This window comes from Anoplopoma fimbria, chromosome 11, assembly GCF_027596085.1.
Source record: "Anoplopoma fimbria isolate UVic2021 breed Golden Eagle Sablefish chromosome 11, Afim_UVic_2022, whole genome shotgun sequence".
NCBI lineage: Eukaryota > Metazoa > Chordata > Actinopteri > Perciformes > Anoplopomatidae > Anoplopoma > Anoplopoma fimbria.
The window spans coordinates 21,282,884-21,310,415 of NC_072459.1; the positions used below are offsets into that span (position 1 = coordinate 21,282,884).

Below are 27,532 nucleotides of genomic sequence, written 5' to 3' on the forward strand. Positions count from 1 at the left end.
AGGCCTGCAGCCACCTTTTCCCACAAATATGTCCAAAACTATTGGTTTTTGGAGACAACTTTTTGAGACAACTGTATCGTTTGTTTTTTTGAATTAGCACAAAGCTTGTCTCCCGGCAATGCAAGCACTCAAATGTCAGTTGACCACGGACATGCTAAAAACGTCAATCAGAAAACTGCAGCCACCTTTTCCCACAAATATGTCCAAAACTAGTTTTATTCGGTTTTGAAAAATGGAAAAGAATACGTGAAATAGCTGAAGTATCATTATGTTTTTTTCTTAACACAAAAGTAAGGACAATTCAAATTTACTATGACTTTAAAATCCACTTTTCATCTCTATTTGAATAAATAAAATAATACAAATTAGGAACAAAATATTGGGACATAATATTCACATAAAAGACAGGGAACAAAATAATGTGAAAACCTTCCCAAGCCCAACCACACCACCACAATAAAGGTCAAAGGACACTGCACCATACAGCCAGCCGTCCAGCTTAGCAGATCTGATTACAACTTCTTAGGTCTCTGTGTCCATCCACTAACATGCAGGCTGGGGCTGCAGCTCTGCTCTCATTAGACCCATAATCCATCTGCAACACAATACAGTACGACAGTCAGCCGCAGGCCCCGCCAGCCAAACCAAGCCACGAGTGCTTGCAGGATTTGAACCGCTGCATTGATGCGACGTTATGTCATCGCACAACTCTAAAGCGATGTAGTTGAGCATATTCCACAAACATGTTTGTGGAGCAAAGTGGTGAAGACTAACAACACAGCAAACATGTGTTTGAGTGTTTGGTGGGGAAGACCCTCTTTTTTCAAAAGATAAACCGATACAGACATTGAAAACACATAATTGAGCACATTATCTCAATATTTTGCATGGCAATATTGTATCACTAAATGGACGCCAAGTGTCGATCTTTTAATATATAAACTATTAAAATAGCAAATACAAATCTGGTGGGGTCATGGTTAAAATCAGCGGGATTGGCAGGAAATTGATATCAAAATAAAGTAGAAAAAACATTAAAAAGTGTTGGTCAATATGTCTGCTTGACTGACAAACCTATTTTGCTTATCTTATTAGATGCAACAGATGTTGACAAACTGAATACTTTGCAGTTGTAAAATGTTATAAGTTGCAATAAATCTAATGTGTCGCCACAATATTCAGCATATCGCAAAATGTTTAAATCGAACTAAGATTGTATTGTGGGGCCTCTGATGATTCTTACCCCTAATTTCAAGCAAATATTGAAATATTAAAGGGTCTTAATAAAACATGTGTAGTGTCACATGTCTAATGTACATGGTCACATGACCGGGGCTGTTTATTTCCTGGCTGCACCATGACAAAACAATTGCTGAATCAAAGCTCCCAAATAAATAATGGTTTTAATGTTGTCCTTATTAAGAAAGAACAACATTTATAGTCCACATCATCTTTAAGGTGTCTAGCATTATTTTATCGTTCGCAATAACTCAACTTTTTGGTCATAGAATGAGTGAACATGTTGACGGCAGCAAAAGTGACAGAGGGGAAAACAGAGTGCATTTAGGTTAACACATACTTATACACACAAGTAGTTCTTGTTCCATCGAACTTTCTACTCTGTTCTTTCTTTTACTTTCCCTCTGAGTGAAGTACTAGTGCTCGAACACCACCAGCCACTTTATTAGGTACACCTGTTCAACTGCTCATTAACACAAATATCTGGTCAGCCATTCACGTGGCAACAACTCGATACGTTTAAGCAAAGTAGAAATGGTCCAGACGATCTGCTGACGTTGAAATCGAGCATTAGAATGGAGGGAGAAAATGTGATTTCCTGCGGCGGGCCCTTAGATTTCTCAGTGCCACTGAAGGCAGAAAAGAAAGCAGAGGCTGTAACGCACCGAGAACGACAGGAAGGCAGAGTTTGTGAGGTGACGCACTCCTGTTCGACACAATACAACTCTATCCTTTGCATTTTTTTGACAAAGAACCTCTTGAGCGAGGCGTGAGACAGCTCAAACTGTGGGGCAAAATCACAACAACCAACAGGAATGAGAACTCGCGAGTGATTCGCTGTCGAATAGTTTTTTTGCAGGAAGTGAACAAGGAAGACGACAGAAAAGAGAAGGGCCATAGTAGTGGATGGAAATAAAAAAAAAAAGGGCGGCGAAGCTGAGGGCCTGCTGCGGCCCCAGTTTGCCTACCAAAGACTCTGTGTCACTCTGCTCAGTGTGTATCGGGGAGTCCACCGGTTGGTCCCCCGGCAGGTCCTCCAGTGCGTCCTCACTGGCCATGTTTGGCCTCCCTCTGGCTTTGCTCCCGGGCCCCCTCCCTGTCCTCCGTCACACACTCAGCAACCGACGGCAGCGCCAATCAGGGCAACACAGAGCGCTTTTCCTGCCTCCTAAATATCCAGGATGTCCTTCCCCGCCGGGAATCGAAGGCCGGTCTGAAACCGGAGCAAGTGAACGAGGCGGAGGAGAGGAAGAGAGAACAGCACCGACTGAGCCCCACCCCGCTGCTTCCTGTTCTGCTCATTGCCAGATAGAGGCCAAGGCGTCATGCACTTTGTACACACACACACACTCGGATGGTTTTGTAAGTGAGAGAGCTCACAGCCATTCTGCTTCCTGCTACCGGGTCTCCAAAGCTGTTGTGATAGATTGTGGTCATGTTACATGGACCATTAGACCATGTATGTCTTTGTTTGTGTGTGTGTGTGTGCACGTGGAAGTACAAATCAGCCCATGTATACAAACATGTGCAGCAGAATTGCTATTATTTACATGCAGATGAACAAAGAAAACAGGTCGCACTGAGAGAAAGGGACATAAGGACATTCCCACTATGAGGCACTAGAAAGGCCTTTTATTGAAAGGGACTTTGCATCTAAATGAGCTGTAAAGAGGACTGGAATTGATAAGTTGTGTAATGAGCTAGCCGATTTCTCCTCAAGTGAACACTGAGTCACCAATAGCAAAGATCTTTTAAAACTGGTGAAGGGAATCTCTGCTTTAGAACACAAAAACGCAAAACATGAAGCATCTGTGCATCCAGTTCGGTAACGGTTTAACACTACGCCATATGGACACAAACTGCACACACACAGGGGAGGATATCCACATTCCATCTGTTGGGCGCAAGTCGACTGGAAGCTGCACTGGCTCTTTCGCAAGCTCGCATAAAAGCGGGACGACAAGCTGAAACCCCTGGCCTGTTTGTGGCGGTCCCATCGCTGTCTGACTTCTGTCCCCTTCCTGTCATTGACACACACACACACACACACACACACACACACACACACACACACACACACACACACACACACACACACACACACACACACACACACACACACACACACACACACACACACACACACACACACACACACACACACACACACACACGGGTTTGTCTGACTCAGACGCTCCGCAGTACGAGGTCACTGACCCTTCTGCGCCCTCACTGTGTGGCAGATGGCTCTCTTTGGTGCACTGTCTCTATCTGTCATAACACATGCACACGCACAAAATTGCACGCATAGACATAGAGGGTCGAGAGGCAAACACACACAAACACACAAATGCACACACCACGTCTAGTTCTTCTTATTCTCCCACAATGCTAGAAGGGAATAGGAAGTGAAATATTGTGAAGTTAAGTCAATGCATGCAAAACGCAGGCTGTTTAACTTGCTAAGCAACATTTTGATCAAAGACATAAATGCTCTGTGTCCATATCTATATTTATAACCTTTTCCTTACCGAGTAGCTGTGGCTCTCAGTGCTTCCTGTGTGATGTGGACAGGTAGCTGCAGAGATAGCAGCCCCCATGCATCCATACTGTCTCTCCCCTTTTTTACAAATACGGCTGAGCTGTCATTGTTTACTCCACCGCGACGAAACTGAAAACGTCAAGCTTCAGACCTGAAGACAAGCTGCTGTGAAGCCTGTAGCACCAAGCATTGTGTCTGTGAAAATAGATGCAGTTACTAAAATACTGGTGCTGACCACAGTATCAGGAACTAAGATCTCATAGGTTTGTACAAACATGCTCTTAAAGTTACAGTCTCACCCTGTTCACCTGGTTAGGACTGACCTGGAACACACACACTGAAATCATTTCCTTAACGTCCAGTTCTATCATTTTTATTTCCCCCTCTATCAGCTTTGATATCAGATGAGTCATCTCATCATCAATATCACCTTGTTCAAACTCTTCACTGAAGCTATATGACGTTCACGCTGAGTTAAATATTCAAACCCAAGCCTCCATTTCCATCAAATAGAAACATACTAAATGTCTAATTTTCAAAGTTGCGTGGTTCTGTTTGCCCACTGATTGTCAGTTAAATTACCTTTTTTTATTTTTAAAGGATTGCAATCATTTTAGAAAGGGTCAGCTGAGGGGTTTATACCAGTTTTATTTTAAACCATAGCAACTCTCCATTGTGATACTTTTTCAAAGTGTTCTATTGTTGTGCTGAAAGATTCAAAAAAATCTGTAGAACTGAGAGCAACTGCAGAATGCTTTTTTAAGTTGGGGAACCATATTAAAGCTGGGTTCGGTTACCACCAGGAGTAAGCTAGATTTTGTAAATGATTACAAAAAACCCAGTCCAGCGTGGCAAGCTCTAAATCGAGCCTGTCCCTCCGCAGCCTCCCTAAAAAAACAGTCGCCCAAAAATGATCATTATGAACGAAAACAACGAACATGGCTATAGTTAATCCTCACAGCTGTTAAGATAGCATATTGTGATGCGAAAATGAGAGCACAGACAGAGTGAGCAGGTAGACAGGCTGGTTAACAACGTCTGGTAGCCCGTCCAATCATTACATTCGGGCCGAATTAAATTGAATGAAAAAAGATTGGATGGGTTTGTAACAGTCCTTTGACAGCCACAGATGTCGGATTTTTTCCCTATTTTTGTTGAAGCATGTGATTTATTGATGCTGTTGGGATATAAAGAGTTTTTTAACAAATATAATAATTACCAACCGTATCCTTCAAAATGTTCATTAGAAAAAGGAATTGAACACAGAAATCTTGGCCTGTCACTAGCACGAGACCAGAGAGATAAGTGATTTAGAGCTGACACTGTTAGTAGATTGGAATATATTAAAGCAAATTAAAATTTGATTAAATGAAAGCAGGGAATACCAATTGATCCATTTTCTCAATTGTGAGGCTTTGCTGCCATTCTCCATTTGAACAAAAGCAGATATGAAGACATCACCTGTAGCTTTAGAAAATGATAACACTTTTTCATCGGCCAAACAATTAATGGACTAGTCAAGAAAAGAATCGCAAGACTTCAAGCTATTACAAAGTACATGAGTGATCTGCATTATTGCACAGCTAATGGCACATCCAGTCCTGCTAAAAAACATCACAAAAAGTTATAGCTATGGCAGACTTGTTCTCATGTTTGTCACACTGCTTTTGGTCTAAACAATCTTGTGTGAAAGAAGATTGTGGTCTGCCGGTAAAAATGAAACGAAACAATTTTCCGTCATATTGCCTAGATTGCTTTTCTTAAGTCCCCTTCTCTCTACAACCTCTTCCATCTTCCCCTGCCCCTATTCTAGTCTCTTTACTCCCTCATCCCGTTTCCTGTTGCTCCCTCGTTCCTATTTTTCTTTTCATCTTATTGCCAATCCGTCACGCTTTGTCCTCTGTCACACATCTTGGTCACCGGTGCTGCCAGTGGGTGACAGAAAGCCGTCCCTTTGATTAAGATTTAATGGGCCGTCAGCTCGACTTGGCTCGCCTGTGTCTATAAATAGAGATAAATCCGTTTTATTGGGGCAGAGGCAGTGTGGGAATTCACCAAGTTGTCACCCCTTACTTTCATCAATTCACCCACTCACCAACACCTGCATTTCACACGCAGCAATAATAATAATGATGGGGCTTGGGACCGGACTTTCAACCTAATTGTTACAGTGCAGTGTTGCCAAGAATAGTAGTAATTTAATAAATGGACCCTAAGCTAGATATTACATGAAGATATGTTTTTGCATTAGGAATGTGCAGATTAAAACAGTTTAACAAAAGGTCATGACGTGAGTTTTAGTGTGTGTGTTTGTGGTCCTTTTTTTGCAACATGTAGCCTTGAAGTGTCTGAGGTTGTTGGAAGCTACAGCAACAAAGAAATGTAAAGAAAAAGGAAATAAAAAAACAAGTTTTATTGTACAAACAGAATTCTGAAGAGTACAGTTAATAGGGGAGATTTGTCTCAATAGTGTCATTAATCACTGTAATGTTGTGTTTGTGTATGTGTGTGCATGTGTGGTAAGTTGCATGTGAAAGAGAGAGTGAGACAGTCAGTATTTGGGAGGAACACAACTTTAAATTCACCTCACATCCTGATGTCTGCACACAGCCTCATTCAGCAGACAGTGGATTGGATTTGGGTTAAAGAGGGTGGGGGGGAGCAGGGGTTGTTAGGAGGCAGAGGTGGAGCATTGAGGTGGGGTGGGTGAAGAGTGAATTCCAATTAATCTCCCTGAAGACGCACAAACACAATCATGACTTCATGGCGCCGCACGGCAGATAAAACACTGCGATGGATTTCCAAACGAATGACACAAATAATACACTGATAGAGGAAAACACACACACACACACACACACACACACACACACACACACACACACACACACACACACACACACACACACACACACACACACACACACACACACACACACACACACACACACACACACACACACACAATGAATAAAACGGCATAGTCAGGCAATGTCAGCTGGCTGTTGAGAGTACTAACAGGAGGAAATGTTGCTTCTCATAATGTCAACACAGCAGATGATTGGGGAGTGTGAGAGTTAAGTCCAGGACACCGTTACACTCTCTGAGCAGACCGAGCTGAATCTTATGTGGTTGAGTGGGCAGAGCTGCAGAGTCGAGTATGCATCAATCGTCGGTGTGTTTTGGGCTGATCGAGGGGTCAGGATAGAAGACGTCGCAATATCTCTCATGCATTGATTTAGAATATTCCTAAATTTCATGTCTCTTGCAAGTTAGCCAACTTTATTGAGGTAAAATACTAAATCTTACTATGCATATCAGAAATTGACCATAACCAAATTCCCGGCTGATATCTCGTCTTACGATTGGAACTTTGTCCCTCTATGAGTGAGTTAACAGCTTACAGAATGTACCTTGGACTGTGTGTGTGTGTGTGTGTGTGTTTCTTGTTAATCCCTAAAATCCCTCATATTCCAGGGGAAAGTCTGATGCCAAATCTCCTTTTGCAGTCTTGCAACATGGCTGTATGTATATCTGCTGCACAGCCAGAGCTTGATGAAGACATCACGTGCACGAGGTAAACAGGAGAAAGACTGTGCAGAAGGTTAGGTCTCCTGTGTGTGTCTGTGTCTGTGTCTGTCTGTGTGTTAGTGTGTGTTGAGGCAGTGTCCGCTCCACAGCTGGGGAGGAGCAGATCGGCATCAATGGTATCTTTGTGAGCGGGTCGATCTTCTCAAGAGACTTCGGTAAATGCTTATGTGTTAGTGTTCCCGGCTTTGTCCATTGTGAACTCCGCGGCAACAAACAGCCGCTCTGTTCAGGCTGCTGAGGAAAAAGGCGGCATAAACCTTCCCCCCCCCATAAGAAAAGCTCTACAGTCCTCACGCTTAATCTGCTTCTGTCAGGATTCATGTAGCGGCAGCTTGAGAGAAACGAGACAGGTCAAGGACACTGAAAACACAATTTTGACTGAAAAAAAAACTACACTATTCTGAAAAGTTATCATCTAAAGCAAGCACTGAAGCTGCTACTGGGCTCAAACATGTCTCAAAAAAAAAAGAAACAGCAGTCAAGACTCGCACTGACCAGCTCAGAAGTAAAAAGGTCCTCGCACCTGAATCCAACAGACATTCTCTGAACGCTCCATTGAGCGCTACCTGCATATAAAAAAGGCAGCAAACGACGTTGTTGACCTACAACAGTCAACCCAGATCAGGGTGTTACTCAGAGGAGAACTAATGAGGCGCTTCATGGCGTTATTGTCGTAGCTACTGTAACCTTTTTCCAGATTGGGGAAGTGGCGGTTAGAAATGCAAAAACAGAGAGAAAAACTGTGTGTGGAAGAGCAGGGATGTTACAATAAAGAGGAAAGAATAGACTAAAGTATAAAATAAAAGGAATATGTCGAAACAGTAAAATAGGGAAGCTAACGACTGATCAGAATGCAACACTAGTAGTCTGAGCTGCATGAAGACAGAGAGCTGGATGGAGAAGACAGTAATCGGAAAACGTGGTTAAATGTTTGATGCAGAGTGTTTTCAGATTTGGTTGCAACCAGCTTAAGAGTGAGGCTTGCACAGTAGTGCGAGAGATGCTGCAGAGACTTACACTCAGCCTAATGTGGAGATTTTTCAGCAGCTGTTATAAAGAGAATAACCTACACTTCCTTATCCTAGTGACATGAGCCCACAGGGATTGGCCACCCTGCTGCTCGACTTTCAATTTTTTTTGACACTCACACACATAAACATGCATGCGGTGCTAGGATTGCACCAGGTAATGGGGAATCATTCTGGAAGTAGCACAAAAAAGTGCACAGAACAATGCACAAAACATTAAATGTTTCAGTGTTGTGTTCCATAATTCAGCATTTTACAGCCCGAAAATCTCACTGGAATCCAACAGCCCAAAACATGAATGGGATAAAACTGCAAAACGGATTGGACCCGTTAGCATACCCTCCTCCCCCCACCCCCACCGCTCCCTGGGACAAATCCAAACTCAGATGTTGCGTATGTCCACAGGAGATTTTAACCAGAAAAACAAACGCATCTGCGGTTGTCGAGATTTGCTCCCGCTGTGCCTATCCGTCTCCTGAATCTGGCAGGTAACAGGTCACATGGCACGCTTCATGGCAGATGCTTTATTCCACATGCAAAATGCTCCTACAGCCACCTACAGCGGTTCAGGAGGGGACACGAGGAGCGGAAAGAGCCCCACTGTGTAATGGAATGGTTGAGCAGGCATAATGGTAATGGACATGGAAAGCAGATTAAAAATGATTATGGCAGAAGGGCTGGGGAGGATAAGAGGTCCATTCTAGATGATTATCCCTCTTTACTGGTGCTGTTGATTACGATAGCGTGGCGTTCACAAACACAGGGCAAGAAGAGGGAAAACACACGAGCAGAGTAAATGTTTTGATTCGTGACATTTTAATAAAAATATTATGGCTAATGAAAACAACAAGAGCCCCATTAGCAAAGGCAATGTGCTTTAAGGTCGCTGTAGTCCACAGACAGTGGTGGCTCATATGCAAATACCCAGTAGTTTGATTTGTTTAGCTTATCATTTAGTTTTGTGCTGCTGTACTACAGATTTACCTGCATTGTGTTTAAAAGGATATGGCTGGAATTATTCTACATTTTTCTTACTGTCAACAAATCCAGTAAAATAGACCAAATCAACAATGCGTTATGCTGTCCGAGTATTTAGTCTGAATACAATGTGACATGTACTCCTACGTAAGATGGACATTTTTAAACAAGTTTAAAATACCGTATTGTTTCATTTTAAAGAAGAAGTAGAGATTGCAATTTTCTTGGGCGAAAAAGTCTGTCCTGCCGATTCTGATTTTCCTTCTTAGAACAAGGCTTCAGATTAACTTTTTTTTGCCAACGTCCTGAAAAGTAATTTGAACTAACAAAATCAGTGGAAATTTTCAAATATTTTAAAAGTTATCCTTTTACTTTGTTATATCATCTATAATGGTTACATCAATAAAATACACTATTCAAATGATTAAGAAATAAATGATTGTATTTTGTTGTTTTTTCGAAACATCTTGGCATTAGTAGTTTTATCGCTGTATTAAAGGCTGTTTAGAGCTCGTGTTAGTACAGCCTTGCAGACCCACTAGCATGGCTGGCTTAGACTTATTAACAGTGGAGTTCTATGGCAGAGGGAAAGAAGCTATATCAGGCTTTGGCTCGACTCCCAATTCATATCAGAGGATGAGTTCACTATTTTTTTTGGTCTTTCCATTGTCATTACGAAAAATAAAGATACGTTTCAGATTAATAAGAAAGGAGGAAGCAAATATAACATGCTACATTTTGTAATGAGCCCAAAATCAGCCAGGTGAAAGCAAACACTCAAGAAAATGTCCGTTAAACTGCAAGACGCTGCATTCTATTCTTTGAAGACTATTTATTCTCCTCTGGTTACAACTCTCATAATCTCCCCTGCATTGTTGGCGCTGGATAAAAAGAAGCCAAACTCACAATGGCACCTGGCTGCTGTTTGTGCCCGAGTATCCCTCTGTTGCAGCAGTTCAGCCTCAGAGGCTTTAATAACAACAATGACTCCAGTTTGAGTTACATTTTGAAGGGTCGGCTTGTTGTCTTGCTACCTTCTGTCTCTCCCTCTCAAACAAGTAATAATAGCTGTCTTTTTCTCTTTCTGTCTCACATTTTACGGCCCCTAGGCTGACAGAACAGAACAATCCACTGTGTGTTGGGGCGTCGCGGCCGAGCGAGCCTCTGCTCCCGTGAAGCCTCAGGTCTTTGCTCCCCTTGAACCCAACACCGCTCCTGCAGTACAACGCGCTGGCTATCACATGACCCTCAGCGAGCTGGCAGGAGAACTAATCTCATATGCCTCACGTGAAACCACAATCAGGTCAAACAGTACAGGTTCTTCTTCAGTTTTGACTCAAACAGCATGTGTCAGCCTGGTCGTTTTCTGCTACATACAATTAGCTTTGCGTCCATCAGCCTGGTTGCACCATAAAGTGTCACAGCAAAGTCAATCGACGCATTCACAAAATATTTTTTTTTAGAGGCTTAGTGATGTAGGGGCTAGCTGATGAACAACACCTCCCACCCCATGCAGGACACCCTGGCGGCTCTGTGCAGCTCCTTCAGCCACCGGCTGCTTCACCCCCGGTGTGTGAAGGAGAGGTACCGCAGGTCCTTCCTTCCTGCTGCTGTCAGGCTGCACAACCAGCTCTGCTCCCAGCAGACCACATGACACTAAAAACCTGTGCAATACAAATACACTGTGCAATAATAGTTATACTGTCTTTATATATAATATTTCAGTTATTGTGGATTCTTTACTGTTTTTATTGCTTATTTATAATACTAAATACTATACTATAATACTTTTTTGATCTTGTTTTTTTACCATGTCTCTTGTTTGCACTATACCCTATGCTGCTGTAAATCCTGTAAATTTCCCCGCTGCGGGACTAATAAAGGATTATTTTATCTTATGAACTGCATCACATTACATTTCTGTATTTTTCTTATTTGGCTTTTCCAGTTGTTTTGTTTTAGCAGCTGGTATACAAGGACATTCTTTTTCCCCGAAAGTCAGAGTAAATCATCAAAACCCAGTCAACTACGGTCTGTTTCACCACTAATTCTGTTGATTCAATATCAGGGCTGTAGTCCAGACCAACCTAATCCAATCTAAGTCAAGTCCAAGACCAGGTACAGTGAAGTCTGAGTTGGAACCAAGTCCAAAGGCAGTAGAGATCAAGTTAGGAACAAGTCCAGAACAAATCATGTCCTTTTCAAGACCATAATAGGCAGAACTGTCAGTCCTACGCTAATACAGTGAACGAGTTAGGAAGGGCAAGGCAATTCCGAGATCAAGACACTAGCAAGACTTCAGGTCTCCAGACTGGACTAGGGTACTTCGGGCCTCTTTATTATACAACGTCTTCTTGTTTGTCCCTTTCAGCCCGGAGTGTTATTTCAGTTTTGAAACCAGTCCAAACACCACCGGCCGTTTCACAAACACCGCTGAGCCTCAGCGCCCACTGGCATTACAAAACCACTTTAGCAACCAATCAATGCTCGGGTCCCAGGCGGACACATGGCTCCTAAGTGGCTGCCTTCCTTTGTGACCTTCCCATCTCTGAGTCATACTGAGAGAAACATCATTTCAAGATTGAATTTAGGAAATATTGCTCCCACAACGCAAGACCGTTTCTCCAACTTGTCCTTCTTAGCAACACATTCTTCAATCCTGTAATACCACAATCTCTTAAAGCCCTGAAACACTCACACCAACCAGCTTAGAAAAGGACCAAAACGCAGCTGAACACAAGTAAACAGTATAACTAGCAGTTAGTCTGTCCTTCACCAGTTTTGATTTTCTTCCTTCTGTTGGCTGGGTATCAGTGATAACTAATCCTCTGAAAGCCTGGTGGATGACTGACATACAGCAACAACAGCTGGTGTTCAGACTGGTCAGCTGAATTGAAATGGGCTTGGTGAGGGGGTCAACTGGAGCAGCCATTTAACTGGCATGGAAACACAGGGAGTCATGGATGCATTGAAGAGTTTTGGGGATTTGCTTTCTCATTGGCCTTTAAGATATCAGCATTCCTCTCTCTGGCACTACTACGGGCTGCCTGACTGAACACTAATGGCCCTTTTGGTTCATTGACAAACAAATGCCATTAAGATGTCTCGTTGATGCATTGACGCCGTCCTGCAGCAGTCATGAGCCCGTCTACTGGTGTGTCTGGAGGGAGACGGATTTCTGCAGGGACAGTGTAATCCTGGATTGAGGCAGGGACTGGATGTTGGGGGGGGGTTGTGTGTGTGTGTGTGTGTGTGTGTATGTCTGTGTGGGTGACTGAGGGCACTAATGCCATCCGACTATGAGGTCTGACACACAGTGAAGTCCACTCTCCTAATCCTATTATCCATAGCAGTGGCAGCTGGAGACACACATATAACGGTGAGTGTGATGCAAGATATCACTGTGTGTTATTACTCGCCTGAGACCATCATCAGTGGTGCTCCTTTACGTGTGTGTGCTCGATAGTCTTCTGATGCCATTAAAGAAATGGACCGAGTTTGCCTCCGCTCTCTTGCATGATCAATAAAAAAGTAATTTGGTCGGGGATTGGAAGAGTTGACTTCGCTCCCCACCACTGAGTGAAGCAGCAGCAGCAGCAGCAGCAACAGCAGCTGCTCTGACTCTTATAGATAATAACTACAGGAAACCGACACAAATAAAGAATTCATGAGAGGGCGGCCGCAGAGTATATAGCTACCTCAAAGTGTATGTTATGTTATCAGCTCAGCGCAGAGCTCACATCCCTGGCAGGAGAGACTTGATTTACATTCCTTAAAGCCATCTAAAAAGGAAAAGGAGGGCCGACATTGTCGCGGGAGAGGCAAACAAGAGAGAGAGAGAGAGAGAGAGAGAGAGAGAGAGAGAGAGAGAGAGAGAGAGGGCAGTAAAGCACTAATAGTTAAGCTACACTTTACACTGATGGCCTCCTTCTGTGCATATATGGATAATGTGTTTTTAACAAAGGGAGAGGGGAGGGGAGAGGAGAGGAGAGCAAAGACAGGGTCATTTCAGCTGTTTTCCTCTGTAAGCCCAGCAGTCGTGACCTCAAATGGGATGTGTGTCGGCAGCAGTGTCGCCTTGATGAGGTATTCAGGACAAATAAAGGGAAAAGGGTGATGAAGGGAGCTCAATCATCCCACTGCTGTGCCTCGGTCCCCTCTGTTCCATCTATCAGCGTTACACAAATGGCCCCTTGATCTCAATCAGCCGTCTCTCACCGCCTGTCTACTGGACTGGACTAATGATGACTGAACCCATGTCATCGTCACAGAAGGAGGCTGAATGCGCTGCTCAAGTACAGCTCGGGCAATCATCGAGGTGTTATGGACCGAGGCCACAAAGACCTTAAGATTGTGTCATCAACACAGCAGGACAGGAGACCTCTACAGTTAATTGTGCTGTATGTGATTCATGATCTACTATTCGATTGTACTTGTGATGCAATATAATGGTGAGCTTACAGATAGTGGGAAATATTTAGGTATTGAAAGGTGTACTCCACCAACTAACCGCGGGAAGTTCAGTTAACTTATGGTGAGGGGATTTACAGTCTGTGAAAAACATTATGTCTTCTGTGATTCTTGCTGGAACATTTAATAGTCTGAGAGAACAACCCTGATGATGCCATCTTGGCTCAGAGTTCGGAGACTACAAACCGATAACCGAAAGCCTGCTTTACAAATTGTTGCAGGTTTTGAAAAAGACATGGGCATTTATTTATTTAAGGCTGGGAGAGTCTAACAAAAGGTGCTATTGAGATGCAACGCTAAATTGCTGGACTACTGCTTTAAAGGTTTGGGTCGGGTCTTTCAAAGTGGGGTTGTATGAGGTACTCATCCACGGTCAGTGTATTACCTACAGTAGACAGCAGTCGGAACACCCCCAAGTTTGTATAGGCAGACATGGGTGTCTGCATAGCAACAAAGAAATGTACTGCTGAGGATGGTCAGCAGAACGTATATTAGACACCTACATCAAAATCCGAGTTTAGGTGTACGATATATTTAAAATATTTTTGTGGGTTTACTTTGCCGAAGAACACAGGGGTTGCTGTCTACCGTTGCCTCGGTAGTTTAGTTTGAGTTATTGTATCACTTTGGTGAATCCGAACTAACCAAAGTCACTGAATCACACAAACACAGTAGCCCATCGAGGCAGCAGAAGACCAGCAACCCAGTGTTCTGCTACGTAAAATTAAAGTTTCTGGTAGCTTTGGCAAGCTCATAGATGGATGCAACGGCTTCAGTTCCCCGACGGAAACGGCTGTCTCTTGACAAAGTAAATCCGCAAAAATACTCGTACACTTAAACTGAATTTATTTTATTATTCTTAGGCAGCTTAAATTTGTTTGCTTCGCTCCCCTGCGGGAACTCCTGTCTGCTTCTCCAAACCGGGGCATGCTGACCGTCATATGTAGGTAACAATACATCGACTATGGATAAGTACCTCATACAACCCCACTTCAAAAGACCTTCACTATCCCTTTAAATGTGCAGCCTTTATTTACAGGAAGCTTTTTCAAGGATCAATCTGCAGTATCATCTGTACCCGCATGCAGAGCAGCTTTCCAAGAAACATGGGAGGCACCTTCCCCGTTCAGTGGAGCTACTAAATGTCACTGTAGAAGCCAGTTTTCACTCACAACAAGTGATTCAGCAAAGTGTCAAACAGGCTGTGTAAAGGAGGGAGTGCGAGTCAGCTGATTTCTGAGGAAAAAGCAAATGCTTGACTGGGGCTTTTTCGAATGATCCGATTGTTAAGGATAATGACTTGTGTTAAACCAAACCCAACCATTTTAACATGTAGATAGATACAGGATATACGAGTGGGTTGTGGTTGTAATTGCATGCTGTGACACATCAATCAAAAATATGTCTTGTAACACATCTTCTGCTGCAGTTTAACCTTGTGACAGGGGTAACTAACTAAAGAGTGATGTGCTTTGAGCTAACCTGCACTTAGCCTTTCATTTTTAAAATTTCCATCCACTGTGTCCTGCACCAGGCTGACACCAGGGTAACTGTAACCCAACCCCTCTTAATTAGACCAGAGGCTCTAACAAAACAACGCCTCCCATGACTCACCCGAGACTCCACCTGAGGGTCACTGCTGTGTCACAAATGGGAAATCATTGCATTTAATAGGGGAAATCTGATCAGTATGAAGGCTGTAGAGGGAGTAGCGGCTGGAGCTGTGATTTTCCTCTATGAAATAGTGTTTATCCACTTATTGTTTGTGAAATATAAATACATGAAATAAACATATATGTCGGCTAGTAGTCAAACTAGTAACTACAGTCTTCGGTTCTGAAAACATCCCTGAAAGGTTTGGTTCATCGGCTGTTTATAGAGAAGTAGCAGTCCTCTTCCTATACTTTTATAAATAAAAAACTGCAGGCTTTTATAAAGTTTTCTCCATCTTTCTTTATTTAATGACACCCCTTAAACAGAGTTTAACTCGCTGCTGTCTTCAAGAAACCCAGTGTTCATTGGTGGAAAGTAAGTAAACACATTTATTGTATATATTATATTTCCATTCTATGCTCCTTTAAACTTTGTCTCTTCTACAATTCAGATGGAAAGTTTTAATATTTATGCCACTAAATGTATCTGATTGGTGCAGACTGGTATATTTTGCATAAAAACATTATGAGCTTATTGTTAAATTAAACCAGTGTCTCGATTTACAGGTGTCTGTAAGTTGTTTGTAGTTTCCCCTCAAAACGTCTCGGATGGTTTACTTATAATAAAACCTCTCTAATATTTCGATCAGAAAAGCAAAGACTAGAGAAAATCCCCAAAATGGGGAGTATGTAAACATGAGAATCCTACCCATATCTGGAATTAAAGACTACATTTTTTGTTTTGTCTGTGATAGAAATGTGGTGTTTTTTCTTTGAATAAAGTGAGTATTTACCAAGCATGGCAGGTGTACTGAAATAAGCTATTGAGTTGCATCATGGGAGCTGTAGGCTCTTGAATTTTTTGGGAGCTTTTCCCAATTTAAGGATTAACAGTTAGGCTGTTTTGGCCTCTGCAGCTTCAATTTAGACCACTGGGGCTTTTTTTGAAAGCTATGTTTTGCAAATGCACCAACCTTATGCGACAGCCTTACTCAATCACAGGAACAGGCTTCTAGAGAACACTATCCCTCAGCAGAGTATTTCCATCACAGACTTCCTCCCACCTTTACAGATATCAACATGAGTCAATGAAAATATCTCCAGATGTTTCCCCACCTTGGATCTTTACATGCAAAAGTGTCCGGGCTTTGAGATCCACTATGAACATGAACACAGCATCGTTAATGAGAAAGAAAAAGTTAGGAACTCACTTGTAGCTCGTTGTTATTGGCCATCATGTTCTGGGCAGACAGCCAATTAGATGGCGACGCCAGGAGACTTCCACTAATGTTTATGTCACTTTACAGCCGTCAGATCATTGTGGAAATCCTAGTTGAACTCCTCCGGTGATGAAATATAAGCAATCCGGTGCTAGATGTCCTGTAAAATGAAATGTAGAATGCGCAGTTTCGTGGCTAGAGTTGCACAGAAGAGCAAATGAATGCACAGTTAAAATCGTGACGTCAAGAGACACGATATAGGAGCAGGTGAGCAGAGGAGAGAGGAGGAGAACATCACCTCCTGGCAGCAGGATGTCAACTCTTGGACTCTGATCTGCATTGCAGTCTGTCCTGGAGGAGTGTGAGAGCTGCTGCGGGCTGTCTGCTCATTGCTCGGGGGAGGAAAACACTGCGAGGAAACCCGAAACCCTCCAGGATTCACCAGCAAAGTCTCCTCTGGTTGTTGGTGGAAACTGAGGCCATCTTTCCCCCGCGGCAGCTCACTCCTGCTCGGCTCTGCGGAAAGCTGAGAGCCGGCTGAGCGATGCTGGGGAGGAGGGGACAGATGTTAAGTCAGAGTACTGAGAGAGAATGCGACTTCCGGTCACAACCATCAAAATATAACCTGCATGGGTTGAAAGTTACATCGCCATTTATTACAACTAAAATGGGATTTAAAAAAAACTTACTGTTGGTTGCAAAGAAGTTATGAGTTAGAAAGCAAGTTACATCGTGGAGGATCCTTTTGAAAACTAGCTACATCCCTCACGGAAACAATTAAGCTAGCTAGCAAAGTCACCATTGTGTCTCAACAGTTTACAACAAATGACTAACAGAAGCATTGACTGTGGTACATGGAAGTCCGTTTTGTAGTACAACATACTTTAAAAAACTATTTTAGCACCAAAAACTAATTATTACAGTATTTTGACAGAGCTAATAACTTGACGTTGTAGGACGTTGCGTTAGCTACAGCGGCCTGGGAACCGCGTTTGGGGCGTCCCACCCAACTCTGCAGGGGCCTTGATGGCTAGACAACAGATGAGATGAGATGAGATGAGATGAGAGATAAAATAGTCCCTTTATTTGCAGACTTACAAGAGCATAGAGTAAAGATGCACAGAAGAGACTTTATTATAGTAGAAGAAGACAAAGCTAAAAATGCACACAAAAATAGTAGAAAAGACAAGCTAAAAATTATAAATAAGTAATAAATAAGCAAAAAAAAACAGTAGAAAAAACATAGAGTAAAACAACAATAACTGAAATATTATATTTACAGACAGAGAAAAAAAAAACAACTATTTTAACTATTTTAACTATTTTTAACTATTATTGCACAGTGTAATGTGTAATGTATTGCACAGGTTTTTATTGTCATGTTATTATTGTCATGTGGTCATGTGATAAGATAAGATAAGATAAGATAAGATAATCCTTTATTAGTCCCGCAGCGGGGAAATTTGCAGACTTACAACAGCGTAGAGTAAAGTGCACACAAGAGACATAGTAGAAGAAGACAAGCTAAAAATAAAAAATAAAAAATGAAAAATAAAATAAAACAAGTATTATAAATAAGCAATAAAAAAATTAAAAAAACAGTAGAAAAAACAACAATAACTGAAATATTATATTTACAAACAGAGAAAAAAAAAACAACAACTATTTTAACTATTTTTAACTATTATTGCACAGTTAATGTCATGTTATTATTGCATGTTATTATTGTCAGGTTTTATTGTCATGTTATTATTCATGTGGTCTGTTGGAAGCAGAGCTGGTTGTGCAGCCTGACAGCAGCAGGAAGGAAGGACCTGCGGTACCTCTCCTTCACACACCGGGGGTGAAGCAGCCGGTGGCTGAAGGAGCTGCACAGAGCTGCCAGGGTGTCCTGCATGGGGTGAGAGGTGTTGTTCATCAGGGATGACAGCTTGGCCATCACCCTCCTGTCTCCCACCACCTCCACCGTATCCAGTGGACACCCCAGCACACTGCTGGCCTTCCTGACAAGCTTGTTCAGTAGTAAATAAGTCCCAATTAGAGAATTAATAGCACATTACTCATATTAAAGTGTATTTCCTTAAAACAGTGACATTTAATTCAGACAGTGGTGGTAGAATCATTAGGCTTGCTGTGAGCACCAAACCTACACCAAGGGGATGGTTCACAGGGTCGCAGGTTCGAGCCCCAGCTCCTCCTGTCCAGGTGTTTGGCCAAACATCTTTGTGTGTGAATAGCAGTGACATTGTAAAGCCATTTGGATTTACTCTCTATATCTTTACTGTATCTTACTAAATGTGGCTATTCTTACAGACTACTTGAGCTATTGAAGCTCGAAACATTTGAACCACATTAAAAGTCAAAACGTTTGTACTTACACATGCTCTCTGGATGTTTTCAAGAAATGTGGCCGTCATTTGCCCTCTAAAAGCCGATAAAATGAAGTTTTTATTTTGAAATCAGCATCTATTTTCCTGTGCTGTTATTGTGGCTGCCTGTATCCAGCTTGACGCAGCTGTGAATGGGCGCAGACGTCTGCTTCAACCCGAGACCTGTTGATCACATCTAACATGAATATACTGGCCTATTGGGAAAACAGCTAGCAAATGTGTTAGCATCACTGCTAGTGGGGTCAATTTGAGTGTTCCCAATTTATATACAGGCACATACTGTATTGTACATTTTATTCATGTATGTTTTGCATACATGAATAAAATGCACGGTGGTGTAGTGGTTAGCACTGTCGCCTCACAGCAAGAGGGGCCCGGGTTCAATTCCCGGGCTAGACAACCTTCTGTGTGGAGTTTGCATGTTCTCCCCGTGTCAGCGTGGGTTCTCTCCGGGTTCTCCGGCTTCCTCCCACAGTCCAAAGACATGCAGCTTAGGTTAATTGATGACTCTAAATTGCCCGTAGGTGTGGATGTGAGTGTGAATGGTTGTTTGTCTATATATGTCAGCCCTGTGATAGACTGGCGACCTGTCCAGGGTGAACCCTGCCTTCGCCCATTGACAGCTGGGATCGGCTCCAGCACCCCCGCGACCCTTAACTGGATAAGCGGTTATGGAAGATGGATGGATGTTTTGAGGGTATTTATGCCTTTTAATCACAGAATGTAAGCTAAAAGTGTAAGCTTTCTTGGATAACTATTTTTTTGAGATTATGCAGATATGTTACCATGGCTAAATTAGCCCACAAATCAGCAGTGGGCCCTTCTTTCATGTCTAAAATTGGGTGTGCCCCTTTAAGTGAGAGCTCAGAGTTCGGAGACTACAAAACCGATAACCGAAAGCCTGCTTTACAAATTGTTGCAGGTTTTGAAAAAGACATGGGCATTTATTTATTTAAGGCTGGGAGAGTCTAACAAAAGGTGCTATTGAGATGCAACTGCTTTAAAGGTTTGGGTCGGGTCTTTCAAAGTGGGGTTGTATGAGGTACTCATCCACGGTCAGTGTATTACCTACAGTAGACAGCAGTCGGAACACCCCCAAGTTTGTAGAGGCAGACATGGGTGTCTGCCTATACAAGTGCCCCTTTAAGTTTTCACAAGTGTTCAAAAACACTTCCTTTCTCATGAGATTCTTATCAACTAACAGCAGATTAATCTTTATTTTAACCACACTGCTACCAGAACATTTATATATTAAACTCTCACGTTTGTTTACTTCTGCCGTGTCAGAAGGCGCTCATTTTGCTGTCAGCGAATCAGCACAGAGAGGAAACCCAACCAGCCGGCACAGCACACTGCTACTGTATCTGGATGAATGAAGGCCTTATGGCCACTAGAGGAATTTGGCACGCAGAAGACGTCTGCGGCAACAATATGACCTCTGTGTCGTTGGATTCTCTCACAAGTGAAAGAGGAAGAAACGCCCCGGACCGTACGCAGGGAGAACAAATTTACTTACTCACAAACTTGTGTATCCATCACTGTCAATTAAATGGTTAGACTACAACACAGGCTTTATCCCCAGGAAGCCAATTACCTTGACAGTGTTGGTTATTTAGTTGCAGCTTGAAGATCGCAGCATATTTGACCCTTTCACACTATTGACAAAATCAATTTGATTAAGTTTGATGTGGATTTTTCTGCTGCATTGCAGGCTTTGCTAGTCTTTGATCATGCTGTCTGGGAACCACATTTCCCTCATCTGACCAATAAGAATCATCTGACCTTTCATTGACCTTTCACCCAAGGTCAAAGGTCAATGAAAAATAACACTCACGCCTGCTTCAAATAAGTTTTAATATGTTGAACACAGTGTCTCAGTTCAGTGGCAGAATAAGTATTCCCGACCTTATGATCTAAGATCTATCATCTAAAAATACTCTATTATAAGTAAAGGTCCTGCAAAATTAAGTATCGGTACAATGTACTGAACAATAGTAACAGTTCTCCTTCTGCGACCCCTGTGACTGATATCATAAATAACGGGATTAGATTGTTACTGCTATCTCAGTGCTTGTTTAAATACTTTATTTAGGTCACTTTGTGCAGTGGTTCCCGACCTAGGGGTCCGGTCCCCTCAAAGGGACACGATAAGTTTATGAGGGGACTGTAATGATAAATGGCGTTAGAGAGAAGGAAAAAAAGCTCTGATCCACAAACCTGCATTCATTTTTTTTATTAACCATTTGTTAATTTGACCTCTTTTGGGCCATGAACAGTTATTTCAAGACTTCGTAATTCTTATAAAAATAAATAATTCAATATTTTTCATACAATCAAAACATTTTTATTTACTTATGAGCAATAAAACAAACATTCACGCTACTTAATACACTAAGTGGTTTTGCAGCTATGGCCTTATTTGGTCTGGTATGGTTTATTGTTGCCAGTGCTAGCCTACCTTAGACAGATATGCTATTTAAAGTCACAGTATGTACTTTCAACTGGTTATGAAACAGTCTCAATTTAAAACTGACACCTCTATATGAACTACATTAGTTAACAAAACAAAATGTCTTTATTGTCATTCTTGATGCTGGTCATCGGTGCCATCAGGTCGGATTCCACTTGAAACCAGATAAAGTCTTGCAGGTTCACCAGAAACTCCTTCAGCTCAGTCCGGCATCCATCGGCCCACCGCAGACCAACCCAGATCGAGCTTCGCTGCCACCTTTGACCTGCAGTTAGAGTGCCAGCGGGATGAGGAGAGCTCTCGGGCCTGGAAGCAGCGTCTCCTTCTCTGGCCAGGAGCAGAGCTTCGGTCGCTACTGGGAGCCAACACTGAAACCACGCTGTTGGAGACCCGGATGTAATGCTGGGCCCGCTGGAGGGAAGGCAGGTACGTGGGAACCAGAACCAGAACCAGGACTGCACAGAGCAGACTGTCAGACCTTGCTGCAGTAAGATGAGAGGGTTTCTAAAGGGATTCTGGTACTGGGAAAACACTACCACCTTCGTCCACAGGGACCGCCAAAATCAACACAAAATTAAGGTTCCTTGTAGTAGCTTTAACAGACATAACTGACTTTATGAATCCTTTAACAGACATAACTGACTTTATGAATCCTTTATAATTGTGCTACTGTTACATAAATTGTTAGCATTTACCTGTCTGCATATAATATTTCAGTTATTGTTGTTTTTTGCCTGTTTTTTACTTATTTATAATACTTGTTTTATTTTATTTTTATTTTTTGGCCTTATTGTCTTCTTCTACTATATGTCTCTTGTGTGTTATTAGCCAAAGTTAAAAAATGAAGACATCTGAAAAGTTAAGTTAAATCTCTTTTGGTAAAACTGTTGAACAACTCGTAGACATTTAAAACATGACAAAGAGCCCCAACATCTTTTTGTATGAGGTCACAAGTCAAAAAGGATTGGAACCAGCGGTATAACCTTTAACAATATATTGTACTTTATAACATACGCATGCCTTGTGTGTAATCTCTTATTGGAAATATATAGCTGCTTAATGTAGAGGGGTGGAGAGTACCATATTTAGCTCTAGAATGTTGTGGAGTGTAAGTAGAAACTTAGGACTAAGTAGTTGAGTTTATGTGCTTAGTTACTTTCCACTACTGTTTACGGAACAGCTAATGTACTGAGAAAAGACAGCAGTAAATAAGTCACCTTTTCCTTCCATTTTGGAAGGTCCTGTGAAAGAAAACACCTGTTTTATCACAAATTTAAAACAAATATTTTCAATATAATTGTCCGTGTACGTGATTAACAGTCCTGACAAGCAGGCGGACTACTTTCTTCTTCCTGTAAAGTACTTAATAAGCAGTTTTTTGTAGCGTGCTACATGAATATAATTCACTCTCTAACAAGTAAACTGGAAAACGTGTTGCATTTCTTCTCTTATTTTTCCAAATAAATTGAATGTAAAAAGTCATACACAAGCACTAGTTCCATCAATTTTATTTCATACTGGGAGCAGTGATTTTTGGCACACCACAAAAAAAAGTTTCTGCAATACAAAAGAAGACCACAAATAATCACAAAACAAATATTAAACTATTTAAAATGTAAACACTTAAATCGCATCATTATATAAAACTTAATGGCAAAGATGCACCAAAAATACCAACATAAAGGAACTTGAGGCACTGTTATATTAAAACTGTTATATTAAAACAATAAAGGTGAACATGTAGGTTTACTCTTATAAATGCATGCATTATTATTGTTAGTTGTGCTTGCTTATGCATATATAAGGGATTAAGTCGTGATAAAAACTCTTAGATATGATAATAAATAGCAGCAAACAGCAGCAGTGGCCATAGGTTAAATATATTTTGTCAAAACATGCACAGTGTGACTGCAGTATAAATTGATATATAATTTAGAAAACTAAATTCTGTACATGCTGCTTTCAAATGTCATAAATATTAGCTTGAGATCCACGTAACTCCTGTGTCATATAAAATTGTGCATATTACTCATAGTAGCAGTGCTTAACAGTAGAGGGTGGTAATGGATGGTAATAGAAAACACAGATCTGAGGATTTATTGTAAATCACATTGGGTGTCTCACTCATTCAGCCAACAGGTGGCGGTGTTGCTGTTTTATTTCTACACGCTCTCCGACCGGCCTCACCTACCTCTGCAGACACAAAGAGGCAGACACAGGTGCTTTTTTTCTTTCTCTGCCAGCATGATATTTGAAATCACAATTACTAAATTACTGATATAATATAATATATTCTAATAAATGATAATGACTCTCCTGCAATAAGTGTAAAGCATGTTTCTGATATATTGCACAAATCACAAAATATATATGGGGAGTGTGTAGGGAAAATATATGTTATAGTGAACACATAATAAGTACTGAGTATGAGCTGTTGGTACGGGACTGGCATCCCCCCTCCCAACCCCACCCCCTCACAGTTTGCCTTGCCAGAGCGGTGCATTGTCTCATCTCAGACGTCCCCCTTTCTCTCCCACCATGACATCATCGGTAACCCGGGAGACTCCCTGAATAGCGGGCGACCCAGGAAATGAGGTTACAACTTTGGAATTCGAGAGGGAAGACAACGACTATAACCCCCCACCCACCCACTAACCCTCCCATCACCAGTACCCATCATTCCTCCCTCCCATGCAGCACCCTCCTAACCTTCCCTCCCCTCGCAGCACAACAAGAAGGACATTCTTCTTTCCAACACCCCCTCCTCCATGACAGACGCCTCGATAAAGTCCAAAAGCCTGGTTGTCCAGTGAAGTCACAGTAACACGAAGACCAGAGAGTGGTGCATGTGTAAAAAGGGGTTGGGGGGGGGTCATATCACAGCATCACTCCTATTTGCAAACACAGCAGGTCTTTTCAAATATTTGTTTTTCACACTTCACCAAGAGGATTTTTGGGGGGTTTCTAAATCCACAAACATATAAATCTATTAACAGTACAGCCACTTACCTGTATAAATACTTTGGCCTACACAATAGATAGAAGAAAAAAAGAGTGCAATTTGTCATAGCTCAGTCTCTCATTCGAGAGGGTGACCAGTATCTGGTCTCAGTATCTGGTCGGGACACATAAAAGGGACCGCACAGCCGGACGCCGCCCCACATGACATGAAAACAGTGTTTCTAAAACAGTAACAGTGCATTTCGGCGGTAGAGTAAGACAGCGGAGGATTGCTTTTAAGTGCGTCTGGTAAGGAAACGTGCTCTAATGTGAGGTTTACAGTGTGAGATATGCATGACGGGGTTACAGCAATCAATGACTTGGTGCATCTACTGTGTAAGTTCTAACAGGGATAAGGAAGTGCAATCAATTTTGTGGGATCATATGATGATGTGACTTGTGGTGGGATTAAAAAATGCAATTCTACTCCTTGCAATCCTTGTATGGCTTCAGGGTGTATTCAGGCTTTTTTTCTTGAGGTTTAAATTCAAATCTGATGCTAAATTTCAGGCTTAGGATGGAATCGTTTGACACTTTGGGAAACACGCTCATTAGGTTTCTTGCCAGGAGTTAGTCGAGAAGATCGATACCACGCTGGTGTCTGTCTGTCAAGTATTATAGCTACAGCCGGCAGCGGGTTAGCTTAGCTTAGCATAAAGACTGGGGGAAAAAAAGGTTTTACAGGAGACTTTTACTGGCTCAGAAAGCAAGTTACTTCCTAGAGTTCCTTCTGGTTGCCTGGCAACTGCTCTGAAACCTGTAAAACTGTGATTTGTTGTTCCTATACTTCAGTTTTTGAACGAATTAAACAAAAAATATAGCGTGTTAATAAATTAGCTTAAGAGGTTCTGGTAGGTTGGTTTTATTACCCTGGGTTGGAGCCATGCTAGCTATTTTTAGCCTAGCATTCATTTTGCTAGCAGTCTTTTGGCTAAGCTAACTGGCTGCTAGCTTAGCATATCTCGTGGCTAACCCTCTGCCAGAGAACAACTAATTGTATTTCCCAACATGTTGAACTATTCCTTTTAATTGATGTATTGATTTGTTCATCAGTTGATAAACTTGATTAGTTGTTCTCAGTGCTGGGTCTCCACCTCCACCACAGTCCAGTCCCCAGTCGGGGAGCTGCCCCGACTGTCTGGGGAGTAGCTGCTGACGGAGGTGACTGTGGCGGCAGGAGGGCTGACCTGAGGCAGCAGAGGCCACATGCTGCTCTCCAAAGGGCTTAAGGTGCCCCCTGTCCCCACGGGGAGGAGGAGGAGAGGAGGACAGTCTCTGTCCCCAGACAGCATCAAGGTCTGGTTGATGAGCTGCTGGACCATGTCCACCTTCTTGTTCCATTCCAGTTCCTGTGGTGGGATCGGACGCAGCTGCCTCTGGAAATCCTGCGCGACACCCCGGGAGTGTGGCCCCCTCTTCCCCACAACCTGCGTATTCCTGTTCTGCCCTCCTCTGGCCTCATCCTCCTCGTCGCTGGTTTCCATGGCTTCGTAGATGGTGCAGAGCGCCGAGGACGGGGATAGCATGACTCCAGTCGGGCTCCTCCTCAGCTGCTGCTGCTGCTGGATCTGCTTCTGCTGCATGCGGTACTGCTGCTCCAGCTCCAGCTGCCACTGCAGAACCTGCCTGCGGTGTCGGTGCTCCTGCTGCTGCTGCTGCAGCTGCAGCTGGAGGAGCTCCCTGCGCTGCTTCTCCAACTGCTTCTGCTGGTCCAGCCTCAGGCGCTCCTCCTCCAGCCACTGCCTCTTCTGTCTCTCCTGTTCCTGCCGATGCTGCATCTCTCTAAGCTTCCCCTGGTGCTGCTCCAGCTTCCTTAACTGCTCTCCACTGGGGCGACCGTCAACGTTGGCCTCTATCAGAGGAGAAGGAGGAGGAGGGGGTCCGATCTTGGAGAATTTCGCCGCAACAGTTGGATCAATGGGCCTCCTGTTGCCTGGGACCAAAGCCAAGTAGTGGCCGTTGGCTATAGGATCGTCGGCAGCGTGGTTCTGGTTCCGGTTGTCTTCCCGCGAGTGCGTTTGCAGCTTGCGGTCTTTGTCCTCTTCATCCGTCTTCTCGTCTCCTGTGAGACAGTCAAGATCACTTGGTGCATCCATTAGAGATGCATGCATCAAACAGAACGGGTGGTACAACAACAGGGACCAGGAAGTAGAGGGTTCAGGAGAGATTTGACAAGACGGCTAAAGGTGTAACGGAAAAAAAGACGGGAGTTCTCAAAATAAATTGACATCCATGACACAGGAAGAAATATATACCTTATGTATCCAAAGCAGGAAACAGAGACAAATCAAAAGGTAGTTCCTGCATGATGTTTTCTCTCTAAAGTTGCACCTTCTTTAATATAACCATATTTTGATTGATTTCACGATGTAATCTACAGTAAACAGGTACCACACTCATATCTTTGTCCTCTTTGAATACGTTGGTCATCATGCAAGACAGCAGTCATATATATATATATATACACAGTACAATGCAGACATTTGAAGGGACAGATGAAAACATGGGGGACTGGACCGACAGAAACATGACAGAATTAGACTGAACTAAAATAATGTATGGTATAAAATGTACGGCAGTGCCCCTATGTAAATGTATAAAGGAAAGCAGCGGTGTCCCAAAACACAAACCTGAAACAGGACTTTTTGCAGAGGCTCATATCCCCAAACAACACTTCGTACGATACCTTACGAAAAGTTGTTCCTCAGTCCAGCAACACCTGTCAATTTCCACTCCTAACATGAATTAAATCTTTTCGAAATAAACTTCCATTTTTGCAGTAAGCAACTTTAGGCAATAAACATACTTCTAGTTAGGTTTAGGAAAGATCATGAACTACTAAGTTAGGTTTAGGAAAAGATCATGAAATGCTTAGTTGGGTTTAGGCAACCAAACTACTTAGCTAGGTTTAGGAAGAGATCGTGAAGACTGATGTTTGTTTGACCAGTCCCC

The 27,532-nt window shown here is 42.6% G+C and overlaps 1 protein-coding gene across 4 annotated transcripts in view; it reads right to left on the bottom strand.

Annotated features, from left to right (window-relative positions):
• LOC129098062 (serine/threonine-protein kinase N2-like) overlaps positions 1-17,719 on the bottom strand; it is a 32,029-nt gene extending 14,310 nt beyond the window's left edge. The window contains exons 1-3 of one of the 4 annotated variants that reach the window (XM_054607013.1): positions 17,410-17,719; positions 17,019-17,267; positions 16,712-16,880 (exon numbers count right to left, since the gene is read on the bottom strand). In XM_054607013.1, coding sequence (XP_054462988.1) covers positions 16,712-16,738 — 27 coding nt within the window. In that variant the 5' untranslated portion in view covers positions 16,739-16,880; positions 17,019-17,267; positions 17,410-17,719. Of the gene's footprint in view, positions 1-2,207; positions 2,521-3,770; positions 3,871-16,711; positions 17,268-17,409 lie in introns of those variants that run through there. The other 3 variants (XM_054607015.1, XM_054607012.1, XM_054607011.1) reach the window with 3 other exon arrangements.
• Positions 17,720-27,532: the final 9,813 nt, after the last annotated feature.